The sequence below is a fragment of the Alexandromys fortis genome, unplaced genomic scaffold, assembly GCF_014885135.2.
Source record: "Alexandromys fortis isolate MF-2015 unplaced genomic scaffold, M_Fortis_MF-2015_v1.1 scaffold_71, whole genome shotgun sequence".
NCBI lineage: Eukaryota > Metazoa > Chordata > Mammalia > Rodentia > Cricetidae > Alexandromys > Alexandromys fortis.
Genome location: NW_026067954.1, coordinates 2967486 through 2987771, shown reverse-complemented (window position 1 = coordinate 2987771; position 20286 = coordinate 2967486). Strand labels below are relative to the sequence as shown.

The following is a 20286-nucleotide window of genomic DNA, read 5'->3' as shown; positions in this document are numbered from 1 at the left end:
GGACTTTGGATTAAAGTTCTTTTTAGTGTCCAAGTCATACAAAGGGAACAAAGAGTTAAAGACAGATACATCACAAAGAGAAAACACTTTATCAAAGGTTTATTAAAATCTTTATGCTGAGTGGTGGTGGCACATACCTTTAATTCCAGCACTCAGGGCTGATCTCATGTGAGTTGGAGGCTAGCCTGGTCTACAGAGCAAGTTCCAGGACAGACTCCAAAGCTACACAGAGAAATCCGGTCTTTTAAAACAAAAACAAACAAACAAACAAACAACAAAACAAAAACCTTACAGTAGGGCTGAGGAGATGGCTAAGCCTGCAAGGATTCACTACCTGAGCCTGCTGGCCTGAGTTGGATCCCTGGAACCGTTCTAAAAGTGTCAGGCACGGTGGTGGTGGTGGTGGTGGTGGTGGTGGTGGTGGTGGTGGTGGTGGTGGCGGCGGCGGCGCACGCCTTTAATCCCAGCACTCGGGAGGCAGAGGCAGGCGGATCTCTATGAGTTCGAGACCAGCCTGGTCTACAGAGCTAGTTCCAGGACAGGCTCCAAAGCCACATTGAAACCCTGTCTCGAAAAACAAAACAAAACAAAAAAAAAACAAAAACAAAAACAAAAAAAAAAGACAAAAAAAAAGTGCACACATAAAAGTGTCAGGCATACCTACACACATACCACATATTACCACATATCACCACAACAATGATAAATTAAAAATAGATAAAATGTGCAACAAAGATACACAAAATGGATCAAAAAAGGATAAATACTGGCAATTTCATGTGATTTAACCTAATAATCATGCCTAAATTAATTTCTTTGGCCAAAGCTACAGAGAAACCTTGTCTTGAAAAGCCAAAAAAGCCGGTGTCATTTGCCATTGGATGATATTCAGCATATAGTACAGAAAGGGTAGACACTGAGTGACTCTCACATGTGACAGATCATCAGAAGTGGCCAGGAAGCCTCGAGAAATGCCAACCCTGGGCTTGGTCAGAGACAATGCCCCAGGTGCTTCTGGACAGTCAGCCAGAATGTAGGCCTGAGGTCTCTAAACTTTTCTGACTGAATATGCCTACGCGTTAAAAAAAAAAGCATGTACTTGTAATATGTTTCATTTATTTATAAATCATGCAACATACTACATATAGCATTAATTTTAAAAAGGGATTTAAGTTTGTTTTTATGTGTATGAGTGTGTATGTCTGATGACCAAGAAAGTCAGAAGAAGGTATCAGATTCCTTGGAACTAGAGTAACAGGCGGATATGAGCTGTTGGCCAGGTCTGGGAACAAAACTGGTTCTCTGCAAGAGCAGCCAGTGCTCTTAATCACCAAGCCAGCTCTCCAGCCCAGCATCAATGCTTTATCTATCATAAAGACTAGGATGGACTGTCGAGATGGCTCAGTAGATAAGGTGCTTAGTACTAAGCCTGGTATACTCTCCAGAATCCATGTCGTGGAAGGAGAGAACTGACTCCCACAGGTTGTCCTCTGATATTCATACATGTGCCATGGCATGCCTACCCACACATATACATACATATGTGTTTATATATATATGTAATACACACACATATATAAATAAAATACAAAAGAAAATCAACAACGGTGAGGTAAAGACAAATTGAACTCAATTTTAAAGAATGACTTGGTGATTCAAAAGAATTTTAGTACTCATTAAATTATTATTGAGAAACCTGGGTAACCGGCTATCATTAATTTCTGCTAATCACAAAGGCCTCACATCAATAGCAAGCAAAATATAATTACTAGAAAGACATACTTTTTATGTTAATTCTACCTACCTACCCATATCTATCTTGAGACAGTTTCTTTCTATATAACCCTGGCTATCCTAGAACCCACTCCCTAGACCAGGCGGGCCTTGAAGTCACAGACATCTGCCTGCCTCTGTTCCTGAGGGCTGGGATTAAAGGCGTGCGCTGCTACAGCTGGCAGACACATTATTTACTCCAGAGCATCAAACGGAAATCTCCCTAGTCATGCTGATGAATCCACTGCTTGTGAGACAGGTAAAAACCTCACTTCTATCTCCTGAGGGGCAGCTGTTCTAGAAGAGGATGCTACCTTTGCACTGTCTTTTGTCACACACACTGAGCCTATTCTATTGCTTTCAAACTGGGGGATAAATAAGACTTTTTTCAAAGATTTGTTTAACTGAATTCAGATCCTATAGGAACACATTTGCTTTTCTTTTTCTTTTTTTTCTTCCTTCCCTTTTCCCTTCCTTCTTTCCTTCCTTCCTTTTGGTGGTGGAATCCAAGTTTTGCATATGCTAGGCAAGAAGTGTACCACTGAGCTTCATCCCCAGCCACTAGATCACTAGAACAAAATGAAACACAGTGTAAGGGAATCAGAAAGGGAGTGCACCTGCCACCCTGCATACCAAGGACCTCCTTCTGTCCCTCGGAGTACCTGAAGTTTTGCAGTTCACCCTGGCACAGGGTCAGAGCCAATACAATAAAGGTAGGGCTCTACCACTAAGTCACAGTGCCCACTGCCAATACTGGTGGGAAATGAAATCTCTTTTTTTTAGATGAACAAATGAGGTTGTAATATGACCTTCCCATGACCTTGAGAAATACTGGTGGGGAGCTGCTGATCAAGACAACAAAATGCTCACAATCAAAGCTAGGCGGAGCCCACAGCACTCTTATACTTTGAGATGTGACAGGCCAACAAAGCACGAGTTCTCACATCACTTAACCAGAGAACAAAGGGATGTAATGACAGGCCTATTTTGTTCACTCTGTGGTCTACATTGACTTGCCTCTAAGTCATGAAAAATTCTCATGTCACCAGGAGAATGGCAGGGTGGTCATGTGGCTCCAGTTCTAAGTAAATTTCATCCATTTATTTATTATTTATTTTTTTAAAAACTGTCTCATTTGTATGCTTAAAGGCATTAGAATGTCACTACTTTAGGAAATGATAAAAAAAATTACTTCTAGAAGATAAGTATACTTTCTACACCAGGAGGGAATTGTTACTGGGTCTATAACCTAGAGCATGCCTTCTTTCCATGTGCAGCACGAATAATAAAAACCAGAGACAGATATTTGGGTTCAAGCTGAAGAAAAGCAAAGCAGCCAGCCACTAGAGATACCTTTTACCTCTACCAAATTCTCAGACCAAAAGGGTGAGATCCTGTCTCCACGAATACTCACACTCCACACTCCAGAGAGTTCCTGTCTCTTCCCCTTTATAGTCCTCTCTCTGCCCAGCCATATCACTCTTGTCTCCACCTCCCTAGTGCTGGGATTAAAGGTGTGTGACTCCCAAACACTGGGATTAAAGGTGTGAGCCACCACCACTTGGTTCTGTTTCTTGATCGATCGATCTTGTGTAGCCCAGGGAAGCCTTGAACTCAGGGAGATCTGTCTGCCTCTGTCTCCCAAATCCTGGGATTAAAGGTGTGCTTGACCACTCCCTGGCTTCTAGTGGCTTAGCTTTGCACTCTGATCTTCAGGCAAGCTTTATTTATTGAAATACAAATAAAGTATCACTGCATCCATGCTGTTTATTTAATGCCCACAGCAATTCTATGAAGCTGATGAAACCTCTCCCTACAGATGAGTAAACGGGATGGGACAGACATGAGCAGATGAGAGCGTCAGGAGCAGCTCTTCCTAGGTTCACTGAGTCTCCCCCAGTTCTCACGTGACAAATGGAGCCCAGGCTTCAGGCTTGGATGTCTCCGATTCCCGGCTCTAGTGCTAGGGATCAAACACAGGGCTTTCTTTGCATGTTAGGCAATGCTCTATCATCAAGTATGTTTTCAAAACCACAACGAACCAACTAACCAACCAACCAACCAACCATCCACCCACCCACCAGGTCACAGGCTGCACCATTAGTCTGATTAGAGCTGTAATTGACACAGGACAAAATCCCTCTGCAGTGTGGGAATCAATAACTATAAAGCAGGAGAGTAGTCCAGGAAGTGACACCTATGCACAGGACTACCACTCAGTGTGCTTCCTTCCCTGTCTCCTAGATCTCGACTTTATACTGCACAAAGACATGATCTGTAAGACCTAAGTTTTGCCACAAAGGCCATCTTATTTAAACTAGCAACACAATAAGAAGCCTGGAACAGACTCTAGGGAAGTTTCCCACATTAAAATCAGCATTATCATCATAAGCTTAATACACTGATAAGGCCAACTGAAATTTATTTCATTTTCAAGTGAGCTTACAAAAAAAAAAACTCCTCTTTCAAAATACAGATGAGTTTCACTATTTTCAGAAAAATTAGAAGTTAGTCCTTGCTTCAGGTAGCTTTTAAAAAATATTTATTTGAGGGGCTGGTGAGATAGCTCAGAGGTTAAGAGCATTGCCTGCTCTACCAAAGATCCTGAGTTCAATTCCCAGCAACCACATGGTGGCTCACAACCATCTGTAATGAGGTCTGGTGCCCTCTTCTGGCCTGCAGGCATACACACAGACAGAATATTGTATACATAATAAATAAATAAGAAAAACATATAGCTATCCTCCTGATTATGGGAAGTAGACAAGATTGCCGGGCAAAAAATGGGATGTTGGGGGTGGGGGTGGGGGGAAGGAGGGAAGGGGAGATGGGGAGAGAAAAATGAGAAGGGGAGGTTGGGGGGAACTTGGGAAACGGGATGTTTGGGATAAAGGAAGGTTGGATAGGGGAGCAGGGAAGCACATATCTTAATTAAGGGAGCCATCTTAGGGTTGGCAAGAGACTTGGTGCTAGAGGGGCTCCCAGGTGCCCAGGGCGATGTCCCCAGTTAGTTCCTGGGGCAGCTGAGGACAGAGATCCTGAAATGACCCTATCCTATAGCCATACTGATGAATATCTTGCATATCACCATAGAACCTTCATCTGGAGATGGATGGAGATAGAGACAGAGACCCACACTGGAGCACCTGACTGAGCTCCCAATGTCCCAAGGAGGAGCAGAAGGAGGGATAATATGAGCAAAGATGTCAGGACCACGAGGGGTGCACCCACCCAGGGAGACAGTGGGGCTGATCTATTGTGAGCTCACCAAGGCCAGCTGGACTGCGACTGAAAAAGCATGGGATAAAATATTTATTTGAATAGCTTTTTTTTCCTATCATAAAAATGTTTTAAATAAATGCTTCTCCTGAATCTAGGTCTGTTGTCTGTTTTTACACTTATAAGTATTTCCTATGGCAGTTACTGAACTACAACTTCAGAACTGAGTAGTTGTGATGAGACTGGAATCCCTAAACCCCCAAAGCTTTCTGTTTGTCCACTTACAGAACAGTTTATTAATCCCTTCTTTGGAAAACACATTATTATTATTATTTGCTTTGTTTTTGAGGCAAGGTTTTATTACATAGCCTTGCTTGGAACCCACAGAGATCTGCCTGCCGCTGCTTCCCAAGTGCTAGGATTAAAGATGTATTCCACAATGTTTGGCATTTGGCTGAAAGCCATACAGTGGATAAACAGGGGAAAAAAGCCTTTTATGGTTTCTTTAACTTTTATCACTTTGGGAACGCGTCCTTTTTTTTTTTTCTGGAAATGTGTTGTTTGTGTACAGAGGCCAGAAGCAATGTCAGTCACCCTCCTCAATTGCTCTCCACTTTACTTTTTGAGACAGGGTCTCTCACTGATGCTGGAACTTGGTGATTATATGGCCAGCAAAGCCCATGGATCTCCCTGCCTCTGTCTCCCCCCCTCAGGGCTGGTATTTCAGGTGCATGCCAGCACATTTGGCTTTTACATGGGTGCCAGGGGATCAAATTTAGTCCCCAAAACCGCTATCGTCTCCCACACTATTTCTTTTTGTAGAGCCAAGTTTTTGCCAAGTATGGATTTTTTTTATTAAAAACATTTATTTATTTATTTATTTATTTATTTATTTATTTATTTATTTATTATGTATACAATATTCTGTCTGTGTTTATGTCTGTAGGCCAGAAAAGGGCACCAGACCCCATTACAGATGGTTGTGAGCTACCATGTGGTTGCCGGGACCACTGAGCCATCTCTCCAGCCCTGGATTTTTGTTTAGATAAGTTCCTTAGGATTTCTTGCAGAGTATCTCTAGCAGCAGGAGGCTTTCTCTGATGTGGGAGTGTCATATATCAATCTGTTGATTTCATTGGCTGAGCAATAAACCAACTGCTTGGCCTCATAGCTTAGAACATAGATGGGAGGAGTAAACAGAACAGAATTCTGGGCGGAAGAGGAAGTGAGGTCAGACTCTGCTCTGCTCCTGGAGAGACACGATAGCTCTGCGCTCTGAGGCAGAGGCATGAAGCTCCCCAGGATGGACGTAGGTTAGAATCTTCCTGGTAAGCGCACCTTGGGGTGCTTACACACATTACTAGAAATGGGCTAGTCCAGGTGCGAGAGTTAGCCTAGAAGAGGCTAGATAGAAATGGGTCAAGCAGTTAAATGAATACAGTTTGTGTGTTGTTATTTCGGGCATAAGCTAGCCAAGCGGCCGGGGTGTTGGGGACGCAGCCCTGCCGCCGCTCCTATTTCAACATTTCTCTGTCTGAAAATATCTTTATTATGGTCTAGATTCTAAAGACTGTCTCTGTGGAGTACAGATTCCAGATCACCGAGACTTCCCGTCTCATTTTAGAGTGTCATTCACTGTTGCATGTACAGTTTTTGACAAGGAGATTCGTGTTACAGTCCTCTTCTGTTCTAAATGCGTGTCAATATACTGCTTCTCTTTTCTCTAACTCTTCTTAAGTCTGCATTTTCTTTTCTTTACATTTTAGATATTAGATAGTGTGTGGGTATTAAGTGGACTTACCCTGCCTGGAGTTCTCTGAGAGTCTTGGATCTATGCTTAGATATCTCCTTCTCTCTCTCTCTCTCTCTCTCTCTCTCTCTCTCTCTCTCTCTCTCTCTCTCTCTCTCTCTCTCTCTCTCCATTTGATTTTTTGAGACAGGGTTGCTGGATGTCCTGGAACTCACTCTGTAGATGAGGCTGGTTTCAGACTCACAGAGATCCACCTGCGTCTGCCTCCCGAGTGCTAGGATTAAAGACCTGTTCTTTCTCTTTTCTTTCTAACACTAATTACAGGCACGCTGGACCATTTGATGTCATCTTACAGCTCTTAGAAATTCCATTCTCATTTTCCACATTTTTCTTTGTATTTGTTAGCATTATTCCTAGTGATCACCTATCCCTTGGCCACACCCAGGCCTACTGATGAGCAAGTCACAGCAATTCTTTGCCATAGCATTCCCATTTGATTTCTTTTTCTTGCAGTGTCTGTCTCTGGGATTCTCTAGCTGTTTACACACGCTGCCCCCTATCACACCAAGTCAGGAGTTGGTGACCTTTTCCTATAAAGGCTAAGGGAGAAAGCACTGCACGGCCTGCGAGTCACAGCAGAGGCTCTGTTATGCAGTCTTCTTTACAGCTGTGGATGCTGCTGCTCTCAGGTCAGAGGCTGTACAAGCCATGCCTCGGCTGGATTTGGCTGGGGGTCATGCGTTGTTGATGGTCCTCTTAGACAGTTTAATGAGAGTAATCATATATTAAATGCTTGATAGTTTTAACATCTGAATTGTCTCTCAGCCTATTTGTTGTTTCTTGATTTTTCTGTTTTTTTTTTTTTTCTCTTCTTTTTCTGGATTTTTTTGGTCTGTGTTTGGTTGAGTTCTGGACACTATGTGGAGAGCTATGGAGACTGAGGTGACCTCAATGCTGGGCCAGATTTGAGGATGAACTAATTTATTCGGAAGGTTAACTGGATTTGAGACTTCCGTTGCTATGGCTCCTTTCAGTGACCACACCATCTAATAAGTTTCCTCCTTAGGACCTTCAGTTGCATGGCTTCTCAGCAGTCACCTCCACCTTCTGCGTTTGGATGTCCCTGTATGTCTGGGCTATGGAACCTGGCTGTTGATTCTTTTTCAGCAGTGGATGGCCGTTGCTTATGACCTAACACTTGCTAGGCTAGTGGCAGAAGGCAGTGGGTTCTGAGTTACTCTGGATCTGCTATTCTAAGACTAAGTACTTAAGCAGGTTGCATGTCTAGGGCTGTCTGTGACATTTCCCCTCATCCTTTTTATTTTATTTTTTTCCCTGACAGGCAAATAACCCCATTGAGTCTTGTGATGTACAGACATCTCTAAAGGCACTCTTAGAGGCTAATGCAGTTGTTTTTACCCTTCCTCCCAATAGGTGTTGTTTTCTTCCATTTCTCTTAGTAACCAAGTTGCCTAAGGGCAATGAAGCGTGATACCCACAACAGCTGAAGACTTTTGCGCCCCTGTGAGAAAAGGGTCTTGCAGGGTCATGGGGACACATACTACTTCATGTCTGCAGCTCCTTAGGAAGCTACCAGTTCACTATAAAACATATTTGAGTATAAATCATCCATGATGGTGTCCTCAGTGTTTTGTCTTGTTCTCTCAGGTGATCCTTATCCTCATTCACTGGAATGGCAGCGATCTGGTCCTTCTTGCCACGTCACAGGGATGCAGTCCTGGCATCTCACCTTAATCTACAGAACAGTAGGGGAGTAGATCTATTCCTTCTTGGATCAAGGTATCCTGGCTGTACTATGATCTCAGCTCACTGATGGACAAAACAAAAAACCAAAACCAAACAAACAACCCTCAAATCACAACAACAAATCCAAACAAAATAAGAATACCCCTATGCTTTTATAGTTTATTTTCTTACTTTGTTGAGTAGAAATTCTTTCAATGTTCTAGGCAGAAAACCCCTATCAGGGAATTTATATTTTAGTAGTAAGTTCACTGAGGTATAGTTTATCATGCAATAGATGACTCCACTCATTTTAATTGGACAGTTGAATGAGTTGACATCTTCTCAACATGCCTGCCTGTTTCCCCAGACAGTCCTCCTTCACCTCATCTTACCCTCCGTGTTCTCAGGTTTGAATACTCTGCATCCAGAGAGCAACGGGGCTCTCGCAAGCGTCTCTTTCAAGCCTCGTTTCAGTTCATTCCAGGGAAGCTTCCTAACCACTCTCTAGAAATCTGCAGCTTCCCACTTCATCCCATGTGCTCTCATTTCCCTTTCCTCCTCCTCTTTTCCGGCTTACAGCCACGGGACAGACACTGACACTATTTACTGTGATATGAAAGACTCAAGAGAAGAAAGCCCTGTGTTCACTTTTGGGACAAAGTAACAGTTTATGATTTAATCAGTTGATGTGTAGGGAGTGATATTTTGTTTGTGTTTTAACAAAGCTTGCCTGAAATTAGAGTGCAGAGCTAAGCCACTTGAGGCCAGGCAGTGGTGGCACACACCTTTAATCCCAGGACAGAGGCAGATGGCTCTCTCTTAGTTCAAGGCCACCCTAGGCTACACGAAATTGATCCAGTCTATAAGGGAAACAGAGCTCACACAAAGGTGATCCCAGCACTTGGGATCCCATATCTCTAATCCCAGTACTAGGGAGGTGGAGACTGGAGTGATACGGCTGGGCAGAGAGAGGAATATAAGGCAGGAGGGACAGGAGCTCATTGTAGTCTGAAGATGCAATCTGAGGCAGTCAGTCAGAGGACACAGTCTAAGGAAGCAGTCTGAGGACAGGATCATCCTTTTGGTCTGAGGATTCCGTAGAGGTAAAAGGTCTCTCTAGTGATTGGCTGCACTGCTTCTCTGATCTTTGGGTTTTTATTAAGAACAATTAGAATTTCTGCTACTAATATGGTGGGATTGTCAAAGAAACACCTGAAGGCGCTGGTCTGAAGTGCAGCAAGGGCGGTCAGGGCCAGAAACACAATGTGAACAGTAAAGTGTGTCATCCAGAGGTTAGCATGTTCTCTCAGTCATTTCCTGCCTCAGCTACCTAGGAAGTCACTCATGCTTCCTATGTGGTCCTAATTACTTTATTCTGCTCCTTAACTCAGTTGGATGACACTGTCTCCTGTTCTGGACAGAAAGAATATGTACAGTGGGTGATGCAAATCTGGGCACCTGAAAACATGTCAACTCATTTGTAGACATTGAAGGTGCTGGAAGATTAGTCATCCTATCTGAGCTATTCGGTGTTACTGAATCTTAAAGAAAAACACCAACTCCCAATTCCATCAGCTAGATTCCTCATCCCCCTCACCAACAGTTTTCAACAGCCAAGGTCTGCTGAAGCCGCAATTTCAAGGTAAAGTACAAAAGAGCAAAGAGGAAAGATGTTACTGATACATCCTTGTTGCAGAGATATTGTTACTATGTATCAAAATGTAATGGACTCTCAATGTGCAGGGTTCTATTTTGGATTAAAGTATCCAGCAGAAAGTTGGTGGACTGTTGGAACCTTTATTCATTTTGAGTCTTAAGTTCTTCTAAGTGAATGTTGAAGACGAGGGATTTAGGATGAGAAGAGCTGGATTCAAGTGCCAGAGTGACTTACCAGCTAAGTGATTCCCTGCCAACCACTCCCCCTCTCTCTAAGAACTGTCTCCCTCCTGGGGCAGATGAGCAGTCAGCGAGGGCTGCACTGGAACATCATTAACAATGACAGGCATATTCAGGACATGTTCAGAGTGATCTAGCTACTAATTTGATTTTGTAAACTGAACAGTAGTATACTGCCCAATCTACACACTGCACGCTTGCTGAATATAGGTTAAATGCCATGGAATGGCTTATTCCGACAATGCTGGGTAAAGAGGCACTGGCTATCAGGCCAGCTGCACAACCGCTTTACTTCCATGCATGAGTTCTGCAGTAAGGCCTCACTTGTTCCCCTCCACTCTGCTCTCATCCTTTCTGAAACACACCGAGCTAGAAATGGTGACAGTTCAAAACTGTACATTGTTTATGCATGTCCATACAAAAGATAAGACCCCCCCTCAGGACCTTTTCTTCTTCCTTTTTGTCAAGTAGCCCAGGTTGGCCCAGAACTTGTGATCCTCTATCTCGGGCTTCTAAATGCTGGGATCACAGGTATGAGCCACCAAGTCCAGCTCTCAGAGACATCTTAGTGCCCACCAATAGCCTGGTTACCAACAGTAACCATTTTTGCCACTACTATGATACAGAATGCAGACTGACTGGACTCTGTAGGAGAGAGGAACTAGGAAGAGCTTCCTGCTTGTGTGTTTTGTTAGATCAGATGGTTTTAGGGAGGAGGCATGGTGAGCAGGCATGGCCTTATTATTAGTCCATCTGACCTTCTGGCTCTATCATTTCTCAAATGGATGGCTGTGAGCCATCTGAACTTTCCAAACCTGCTTCATTATCTATAAATTGAGGATTAAATTGAATACACCTCAGAGGTTTATTTTATAATAAAGATTAAGATAAGACATATAAATGCTAGGCAAGCAAGTAATAAAAGCAAAAATGAAGAAGAAGGAGAAAAGAAACAAGTGGCTTAAATGCAAATTTAAAACTAAATCATCCAAAAGATGCGCTAGTTCACAAAGACCTACCGTCACCACAACTGTGTTCCTGGCTCTGGGCTAGCAGGTTGTCAGAAACACCAAGAAAACCTTAGCTACAATAATGAAAAGAACTTGGAATTAAACAGCATTCCCCTCCCCCCCAAGAGATTGCAGGTATATATAATCACCCATCTACTGCACATACTGAAGAGGCCACCCAAAAAGGAAGAAAGGGATAGAGGAAGTGAAAGGGAAGGTGAGGGAAGAAGAAGGTACATGTACTGGCTAATGGCACAAGCTAGAATTATCTTAAAGGAGAGAATCTCAATTGAGAAAATGATTCCATATTTTCTTAATTAGTGATTGATAGGGGAGGGCCCAGCTCATGGTGGGTGATATCATTCCTGGGCTGGTGGTCCTGGGTTCTAAAAGAAAGAAGGCTGAGCAAGCCAGTAAGCAGTACCCTTCATGGTCTCTACATCAGTTCCTGCCTTCAGGTTCCTGCCCTGCTTATGTTCCTGCCCTCATTGTTTTTAATGATGAACTGTTGTATGGAACTGTGAGTGAAATAAACCCTTTCCTCTCAAGTTGCTTTGGTCATGGTGTTTCATCGTAGCAGCAATAACCCTGACTGGGGCACTCTGGGAAAGGAAACTGGAGGAAAGCAAAAGCTAGGCTAGGAAGAGGACAGCCAGTCGGGCAGACACAGCGAATGGGATGTCACAGGATAGAGACATGGAGGCTGAAAAGGATTGTCACTATTAAACACTTTTATAATGCAAAGAAAAAAGACTACTCACCACTGAAATATCCATCCTTATTTATTTAATTAATTAATTTATTTATCTATTTATTTATTATGTATACAATATTCTGTCTGTGTCTATGCCTGCATGCCAGAAGAGGGCACCAGACCTCATTACAGATGGTTGTGAGCCACCATGTGGTTGCTGGGAATTGAACTCAGGAGCTTTGGAAGAGCAGACAATGCTCTTAACCTCTGAGCCACCTTGTAGGCATAATCATTCAGCAAAGTGTCCCAAGCAGGATAAAAGGCCGAAATCATGGCATGCCATCAGTACAGCCACAGAGGAGTCTCCTGGGAACCTCTCTGTACCCAGGCAGGTTACTTGCCATCTTACTGCCTAAGACCCTTGAGGAGCTGTGACAAACTTGTGCCACCAGGTCCAGTTGAAAACCCTTACAGTAGCTTCACAGACAGTCTCTGCCCCCTCAGTATTATCTCAGATACAAGAGAATCTGACTACTGGGGTGGATGGCTGCAGCAGCCATCTCAGCTTAGGAAACTTGGCCCCAAGAGAAACCCATCCACACTGTGACAGTTTAAGCTCCTGGGTTCCTATAAAGGACATACTTGGTCATGAGATCTATGAAGGACATACTTGGTCATGAGATCTATGAAGGACATACTAGGTCATGAGATCTCTTATTTTTCAAAGCCCCTAACGATTGCTTCTCACTAGGTATTTATAGTTCTTCCCAATGTAGACTCAGCTTGCCAATCAAATGTCATTTTATCATAGCTCTGTATCGTAGCGGGGTTGCTTGGCGACACAGCTGACATTTCACCTTCGTTAGCTTTCCAGGGAGCTGAGCTAGAAGCCGGTTAGCACAATTTCTAATGCATAGAGAGAAAAAATTTTGTTATCCCTTTAACTCACGAGCACCATGATTTTTAAATATAAGTGCTTCACTTCCAAACACACACAGATATGAATTTGTCAAGTGAGCTCTGCTCTACAAAGCTCCTCTTCCCAGGGAAGGGCAGCTTCCACCTGGCAGTCCAGTCCTGACCCTGCGGTAAGCGTGTAGAGGAAGGGCTCTGGGGCCTTTTTCTGAGAGTTAGGGTCAGAGCTGGGGCTGCGTTCTCCCATCCTTGGTGTTTGTGCTCTTTTCTTATTCCAAAGCATACAATTAACATAAAACCTGAAACTGTAAATCCCAGTCTGTAGTTTTCACCTATCTTATTACAGAAGGCAGGACAACTTGTGACAGGTATCCCTTGGGTAATAATTTATTTCATAGTTTTATTAATACTAATATCCCTCAATTTAAGAGTTTATGGGGATGAGATGTGGCTCAGTGGTTATGGCGGCTCCCAACAGTTAATTCCAATCCCAGGGGATGCTCATCCGGCCACCTTGGGCATTGCATGCATGTGGTACATGTACATACATGTAGGCAAAACAGCCATATACATTAAAAAAAAACAGAGTAAGAGTTTATGAAAATTAAATCTGGTGTGAAGAAGGAGGATTTGGAACCAGAGAAGTATTTTCATGCTCCCAACCAGGAAGATCAAACCCAAGGTTTCCTGTGTGTTAAAGAAACCTTACCTAGCCGGGCCGTGGTGGCGCACATCTTTAATCCCAGCACTTGGGAGGCAGAGGCAGGTGAATCCCTGTGAGTTCAAAGGCCAGCCTGGTCTACAAGAGCTAGTTCAGGACAGTTAGGATTGTTACACAGGGGAAACCCTGTCTCGAAAAACCAAAAAAAAAAAAAAAAAAAAAAAGACACCCTACCTTCCTCTGGGCTATCCCTCTGCTCTCTAGAGAAGAAACGCTGACGTGTAACTTGAGGCTTTTGGATATGCAAATAGCAGTAAGTCTACCTGGAGCACTCAGCTGAAGAAATAACACTTGTGCTGGGTTTCTGCACCATGGCCGCAGTGGTGCCGACTAGAAAACGCCTGATGCTGGTGCACACCCCCGTGATAACCAAGATTTGGAAGAGGAGGAGATGCAGCCCATATTTTGCTCTAGTTGCAACACTGAAGGACACAGGAAAATACTAATTAAACCGCTAGCAATGACTTGTTATTTTTTTTTTTCTCCCCTCTTACCCATCTCCAGGGTCTCCTAAAGTTTCTGAGGCTAGCCTTGAACTCAAGACACTTCTGCTTCAGCCTCCTGACTGCTGGGATCAGCGGTTTGCTACAGCAGTCTCCACTGGGGCTCCACTCAGTGTACTCTGAGAATTCCAGAGCATCCAGCAGCAGCAGCAGTTATGTCTTGTGGAGTGAGACACTGGGCTGGTGGGGAGTTAAGGCTGACTGGTTCAGAGCTCACCAATCTCCACCAGACTGGGCGGGGGTGGGGGAAGGACAGGGACACAGCCTACTTTGGTAACACGCCTTAAGGGGATGACCAGGAACTATGCACAGCAAAGAGGCCCTTAGAAGTCATTCCCTATTCCTACCCCAACTTGGAGCACCCTTCTAACTGGGTCTTTGAAACCCTGCAGGCAGCTTGTAGAGCCCTGGTAGGAGCTTGACGATTCTCACCTGAGAACAACAGCTAGCCTGGGAAAGGAGAGAACAAGACTCTCATAGAGAAATAACTCCCCCTAGATCTGACCAATGAACATCAATCTTTAGTCTAAAGGTGACTGATGACAACCAAGTACAGAAAATCAAGACGTTTCACAAGCAAAGGCTGGAGAGGCTAGAAACCCTAGGGGGGAATGGAGGAACCAGACATTTGCAGGGCTGCAGAGACGATAGGCTTGGTAGGCGAGAGTGTGAGTTGGATTCTCAGAAGACAAATGAAGCTGGGCATGGCGGTGGACATCTGTAATGCCAGCAGGCTGAGTCAGGCAGCCTGTGGCACACTGATGTGGAAAAGAGACCCTGTCTCACATAAGGCAGAACCTGAGATGCTGACTACGGATCATACACATTTAATTCCAGCACTAGAGAGGTGGAGACAGGAATGATATGGCTGGGCGGAGGGAGGAATATAGGTGCAAGGAGACAGGAACTCGGTTGCAGTCTGAGGCTTGGTGGAGACAGAGTCTGGAGATGCCGTCTGAGGACAGGATTACCCTTTGGTCTGAGCACTGGTAGAGGTAAAAGAACTCTCTAGTGGCTGGTGCTCTGCTTCTCTGATCTTCAGCATTAACGCCTATAACTGACTCCAGGTTTTTATCACTAATACCAATTAGAATTCGTGCTACAGATCTCCTATCACCTTTCCCCCAAAAAACTGCTCTAGCTTATATGCTCTACCAGCAGCAAGTGGATGGCACAGGAAGCTGCTAGATCCAAGAAGGACAGAGAAGGAATTCCCAGCTGCTCAGAAACAGCAGCAGCAGACACTGGCAGCGGGAGCCTCAGGGAGGAGAGGAGCAGGATGCTGCCTGCTTCATCATTTTGAGAAGAGTTTCCAGTTCTGTCAGGAAGTCTCGAGCTGTGTTAGTGACCACACATTTGCAATATGTCGCCAAGAAAGGCCTCAAATCTTCAGCATAATTGTAGCATGAACAAGGAATAAACTCACTGAGACCTGTCTGCCTCCCCAGTGCTGAGATGAAAGGCGTGCACCATCACACCCAGTCTGGCAAAAGCTTTAAGTGGAGCTTCACAAAACAAGAAATCCGAATGCTGGATCTACGTGAAACTTGCCTATGCGCTCTTGCAATCAAGGAATTTCAGGGTAAAATTATAACGAGATGCTGTCAGAGGATGGTAAAACTGGGTGGAGAAGCCCTGACTTCAGTGCCAGTGTCCGTGGTAACCTCTGTGGTTTGATACACATCGCCTGGCAACTCCACACGTGTCAGGTGCAGGATGCTCAGGCCCAGTTGCTGGTGCTCTTCTGGGAGGTGTGTAAGCCTTAGGAGGTTCCGCCTGGCCCTCAGTCCTTCCTTTACTCTGTTTCCTATTTACCATGAGGCAGTCTCCTCTTCCACATGTTTCTGCTGGTACGGTGTCAACAAAGGTGAGGACTAAGGTCTGAGACCTCAAAAACTTTGACTTAAAATGCATCTTCCCTCTTTTAGGTTGCTCCCTCAGGCATGTCAGTCACAGAGACAAAATGCTAACTAATAAAGACAGACACCTTAGAGGAAGATAGGGATATGTGCACTCTTGGTGAAATTATAGATCCATACTTAAAGGACAATTTAACTATCAAATATCTTCCTAAATGAAACCCACACAAGAATACTCCGTGATTCTTACTAGCTACTTAAAAAATATTTATGAATCCCAAAGAATCAGAAATCACTAATAGAGCAATAAAAAAAAAGCAAAACTGGTTTTGGAGAGGACAGGAAGTAGCCAAACATATATAAGCACACTAGAGAAGCTAATTTGTGATGAGGCCGGGTGGTGGTGGCGCATGCCTTTAATCTCGGCACTCGGGAGGCAGAGGTCAGGCCAGCCTGGTCTACGAAGCAAGTTCCAGGACAGCCAGGGTTATACACAGAAACTCTATCTCGAAAACCAAAAAGGGAAAAAAGTAACACCAATTTTTGCTATAAAAATGACAAATATTAATAATTTTGACACTCAAAGCTACAAAAACAAGAGCGTCCCATGGGTTACCTGTGGAAACCCATATTACACAGATATACAAATTGAATCATATTTCTGAAAAGCAATTTGGCAGCCTGCAGCAGCCTGTACTTAATCTTGAAAATATACAGATATCCTCTAATGGTAAGAACCAGCAAAATTCCAATTTTAAAACTATACCCCAAAGTAAGCCAGGCACAATGGCATACATCTGTCATCCCAGAACCTAAGAGGTGGATGGAGACATAGCAAGTCTCAACAATGCAGGGAGTTTGAGGCCATCCTCTCTCAAAAAACAGACAGACAAAAAGAGACTAAAATTGTAATTTTAAATGTGAGATTATTTACAAGTTGCTCATTAGTTACAAATTGATAAGGAACACTGGAAATGATAAAAATGAACAAAAATATAATGGTTAAATATATTTTAGAACATCTACAGAACAGCCCAGGCACATATTAAACTTGGAGATATTAAAAGGATTGATAATGTTATAGAAAATGCTAATGAGATAAATGTTCAGTAAAACAGAATACAGTACTGTATTAAGGAAACCATGGAGCAGAGCATGTGGACAAACAGACTACAAAGGTTGGCGCAAAGTTTGTGTAAACACAGTCCACGTCAGAGGGATTCACTGTTGGTAGGTTGTTCTTACTACAGTGCTAAACTGAACTTTTTCACTTTTACTACTTAAAAAAGAATCCAGATGAGTGTGGTGCCTATGCCTATAAATCCCAATGCTTCGGATGGGGGCAAGACTAGGAGTGTGAGGACAACCTGGGCTACTCAGTGGATCTTATGTCAAAACAAACACACAAACAAATGACTGAATGAATACAATGGAGACTAAATGCCACCACGTACACTTACCAGGTCAATATTTTGCATTATATCTTGAAACGAAGGATGGGTTCGGAATTGCTCAAAGAGGTCCCGTTTGTAGAGTAAGGCATACACCAGGTTTGGGTTGTGATGGAGTGAATTCGTCAGGCAGGAGTTGATGATCTCCAGCATCATTCGGATCACTTCTTCGATGACACTGAGGTCCTGTGCCTTATGACGAAAGGAAACCCCAACAGGGAGTCAGTGTTTGTTCCCCACCACAAAGACACTGTAATACAAATGACCACTGACAATCTTAACAGCACTGGAGAGCCCTTCAAGATTTTGTCAAGAATTTTAGGTTCATCAGTTACTAAAGGATGGGAGTTAAAATTAACTAGTATGGGATAATTGAAATTTTATGTAATAAATTAAAACTAGCCAATCCAGCGGGAAAACTGCAGTCTACTTAGCTCCCACTTTGAGAACCTTATTTGTATCCTCTGCCTAAATCATTATATTAATATGTGTAGCACAGGGCCGAGGACCCTGCTGTGGAATAATCCTCTTGTACACTATACAGATTTGTCACTTGTATTGGTTTAATAAAACACCGATTGGCCAGTAGCTAGGCAGGAAGTATAGGCATGGTGACCAAACTAAGGATTCTAGGAAGAGGAAGGGAAAAGTCAGAGGAATTGCCAGCCAGATGCAGGAAATGAATGTGCCATGCTAATGGAGGCACAGCCACATGGCAGAGCATAAATAAGAAATATGGGTCAACTTAAAATCTAAGAGCTAGTTAGTAATAAGCCTGCACTACTGGCTGAGCATTTTGTAATTAATATAAGTTCTGTATGTTTATTTAGGATCGGGAGGTCGGAACAAAAGAAAAACTCTGCCTCGACTATATATGGTTACAAACAGTACCCAATGTGGTACAAGAATTTCCACATAGCACCCCCCACCCCATCAAAAGAGGATTTTAAACATGGCTTCTTGGTAGCTGCATTTTCTTGGGTGGGCTCTCTATTACAGTTTTGGTTGGCATAGGAATTGCAATGTAGCTCAGATTATCTTGGAACTAACAGAGATCCACCTGCCTGCAAGTGCTCGGATTTAATGAATGTATCTAATGCTATTCTTTAATACATTATAGTTTGGCTGTATATATATAAAATGGCAAGAAAATACAGTTTCTATCATTATTTAGATTAACTGGAAATAAGGTTGGGGAAATAGAGTGAAGATATTTTACATGACGTCAAATTTTGCTGTACTGTAAAGCAGTTTTGGTATTTTAATGTTGTGAGGTGATCAGAACAGAAAAATAAGAAATTATATATAATTTAGAAGTTCAAGTTTAATTAGAATGGGTCACTGACTATAATAGCTTTCTATCAATATCTTTTTTAACATACAATATTGTAAATAATTTACATTATTAAAATTTCAATATAAAGTTGACTCTAAATCACAGCACATGAGATAAGGTCAATTTCTTCTTGATCACAGCCTGGGTGAAACTCTAAATATTTAACTAGTATGCACCATTAGTCCTATTGGATGCAGGCTGCACACAGATCAGCGGCCCTTAGGCTGCACCAGCTGGATGCCAATTATAGCTATTCCCATACGGGCTCTTAAAGGCACTAATTCTTGAGAAATAAATGAGGTTGACCTGAAGAAGGTATCTACATTGACTGGTTTTAATTATGTCCCTAAATTTGTACCAAGAACTGCTACAGACATCATTTTATTTAAACTAGTAATTCTTCAGCTCAGTCATGAGTTAGGAAGTCTGCAGTATGATCCTAAAGTGTGCTCTGGAGTTGCGGGGCAGTAAGGCTAGTGGCTACTGCAGTGCTAGACTCCTCGCCCTCTTATGTCCATCCCAGTGGTCAACTGGTCTATTCTTGAATACACAGCACACAGCTCTGGCAACTAGTCCATTTTCACGGTAAGTGGCAGCAGTTTTTTGCTAACTACGTTAATTATCCTTTAAGAAAAAGCCAGGGATCCTGCTGTGTTGTTTCCTAGAAACGAAACCACTCTGTGGGTCTGTGCATCCCACTGGAAGATCAACTGCAGCTTCCAGGCACCAAGCAAATCATGAGATAATCAGGGTAAATTACGTGCCAGGGGAATTCAGATTTGCTAAAAACAACAGTATCAAACTTTTGGTTAATTCTACTTTCCAAGAAATGCCATCCCAATAAATACAATATGCAATTTAATTTGAATCTTCAAGTTGCCACTTTGACTGGATTCTGAGGCAGGTACCCATAGGATCTGACATGAAATCAATAAGGTTCTTTTGTTTCATTTTAAAAAGCGTTATTAGGCAATAATCACTACTTGTAAATGGATGAAAAATTAGCATGAAATTAATTGGAGTGTTTCTTTTTAAAGACAGTACCACTTAAATCCCAGGACTTACTTTAGATAGATCTAAAAGGTCATTTAATCATGTTATTTCCACACTACTTGGTTTTTAAAAATGGTGCTGGGAATTGAGCTCCAGGCCTTGAGCATGCTAAGCATGAGCTGCCACTGAACTAAGCCTTCAGCCTGCTCCAGATATTGTTTTGCATGGAGCTCCCATTCAGTTGCATTTGTAAAGCCCTTAAAATGTGCGACGTGAGGCTGAGTAGGAATTCCAAGAGACGCGGTACCTGACTTCTTTCCAAAGTAGGAAATTGTAGACTTTGAAGTACTTAAAAACAAAGGGAATTATTTTTACATTATATATTACTACCAAATGAGAAAAAGAAAAGGCAAAGAACTT

At 42.9% G+C, this 20286-nt stretch overlaps 1 protein-coding gene across 4 annotated transcripts in view; it reads right to left on the bottom strand.

The window, feature by feature from the left end:
• Dym (dymeclin) overlaps positions 1-20286 on the bottom strand; it is a 254863-nt gene that overhangs the window by 48589 nt on the left and 185988 nt on the right. For all 4 annotated transcript variants that reach the window (XM_050151614.1, XM_050151615.1, XM_050151613.1 and 1 more), the window contains one exon: positions 17547-17729. In XM_050151614.1, coding sequence (XP_050007571.1) covers positions 17547-17729 — 183 coding nt within the window. The remainder of the gene's footprint in view (positions 1-17546; positions 17730-20286) is intronic.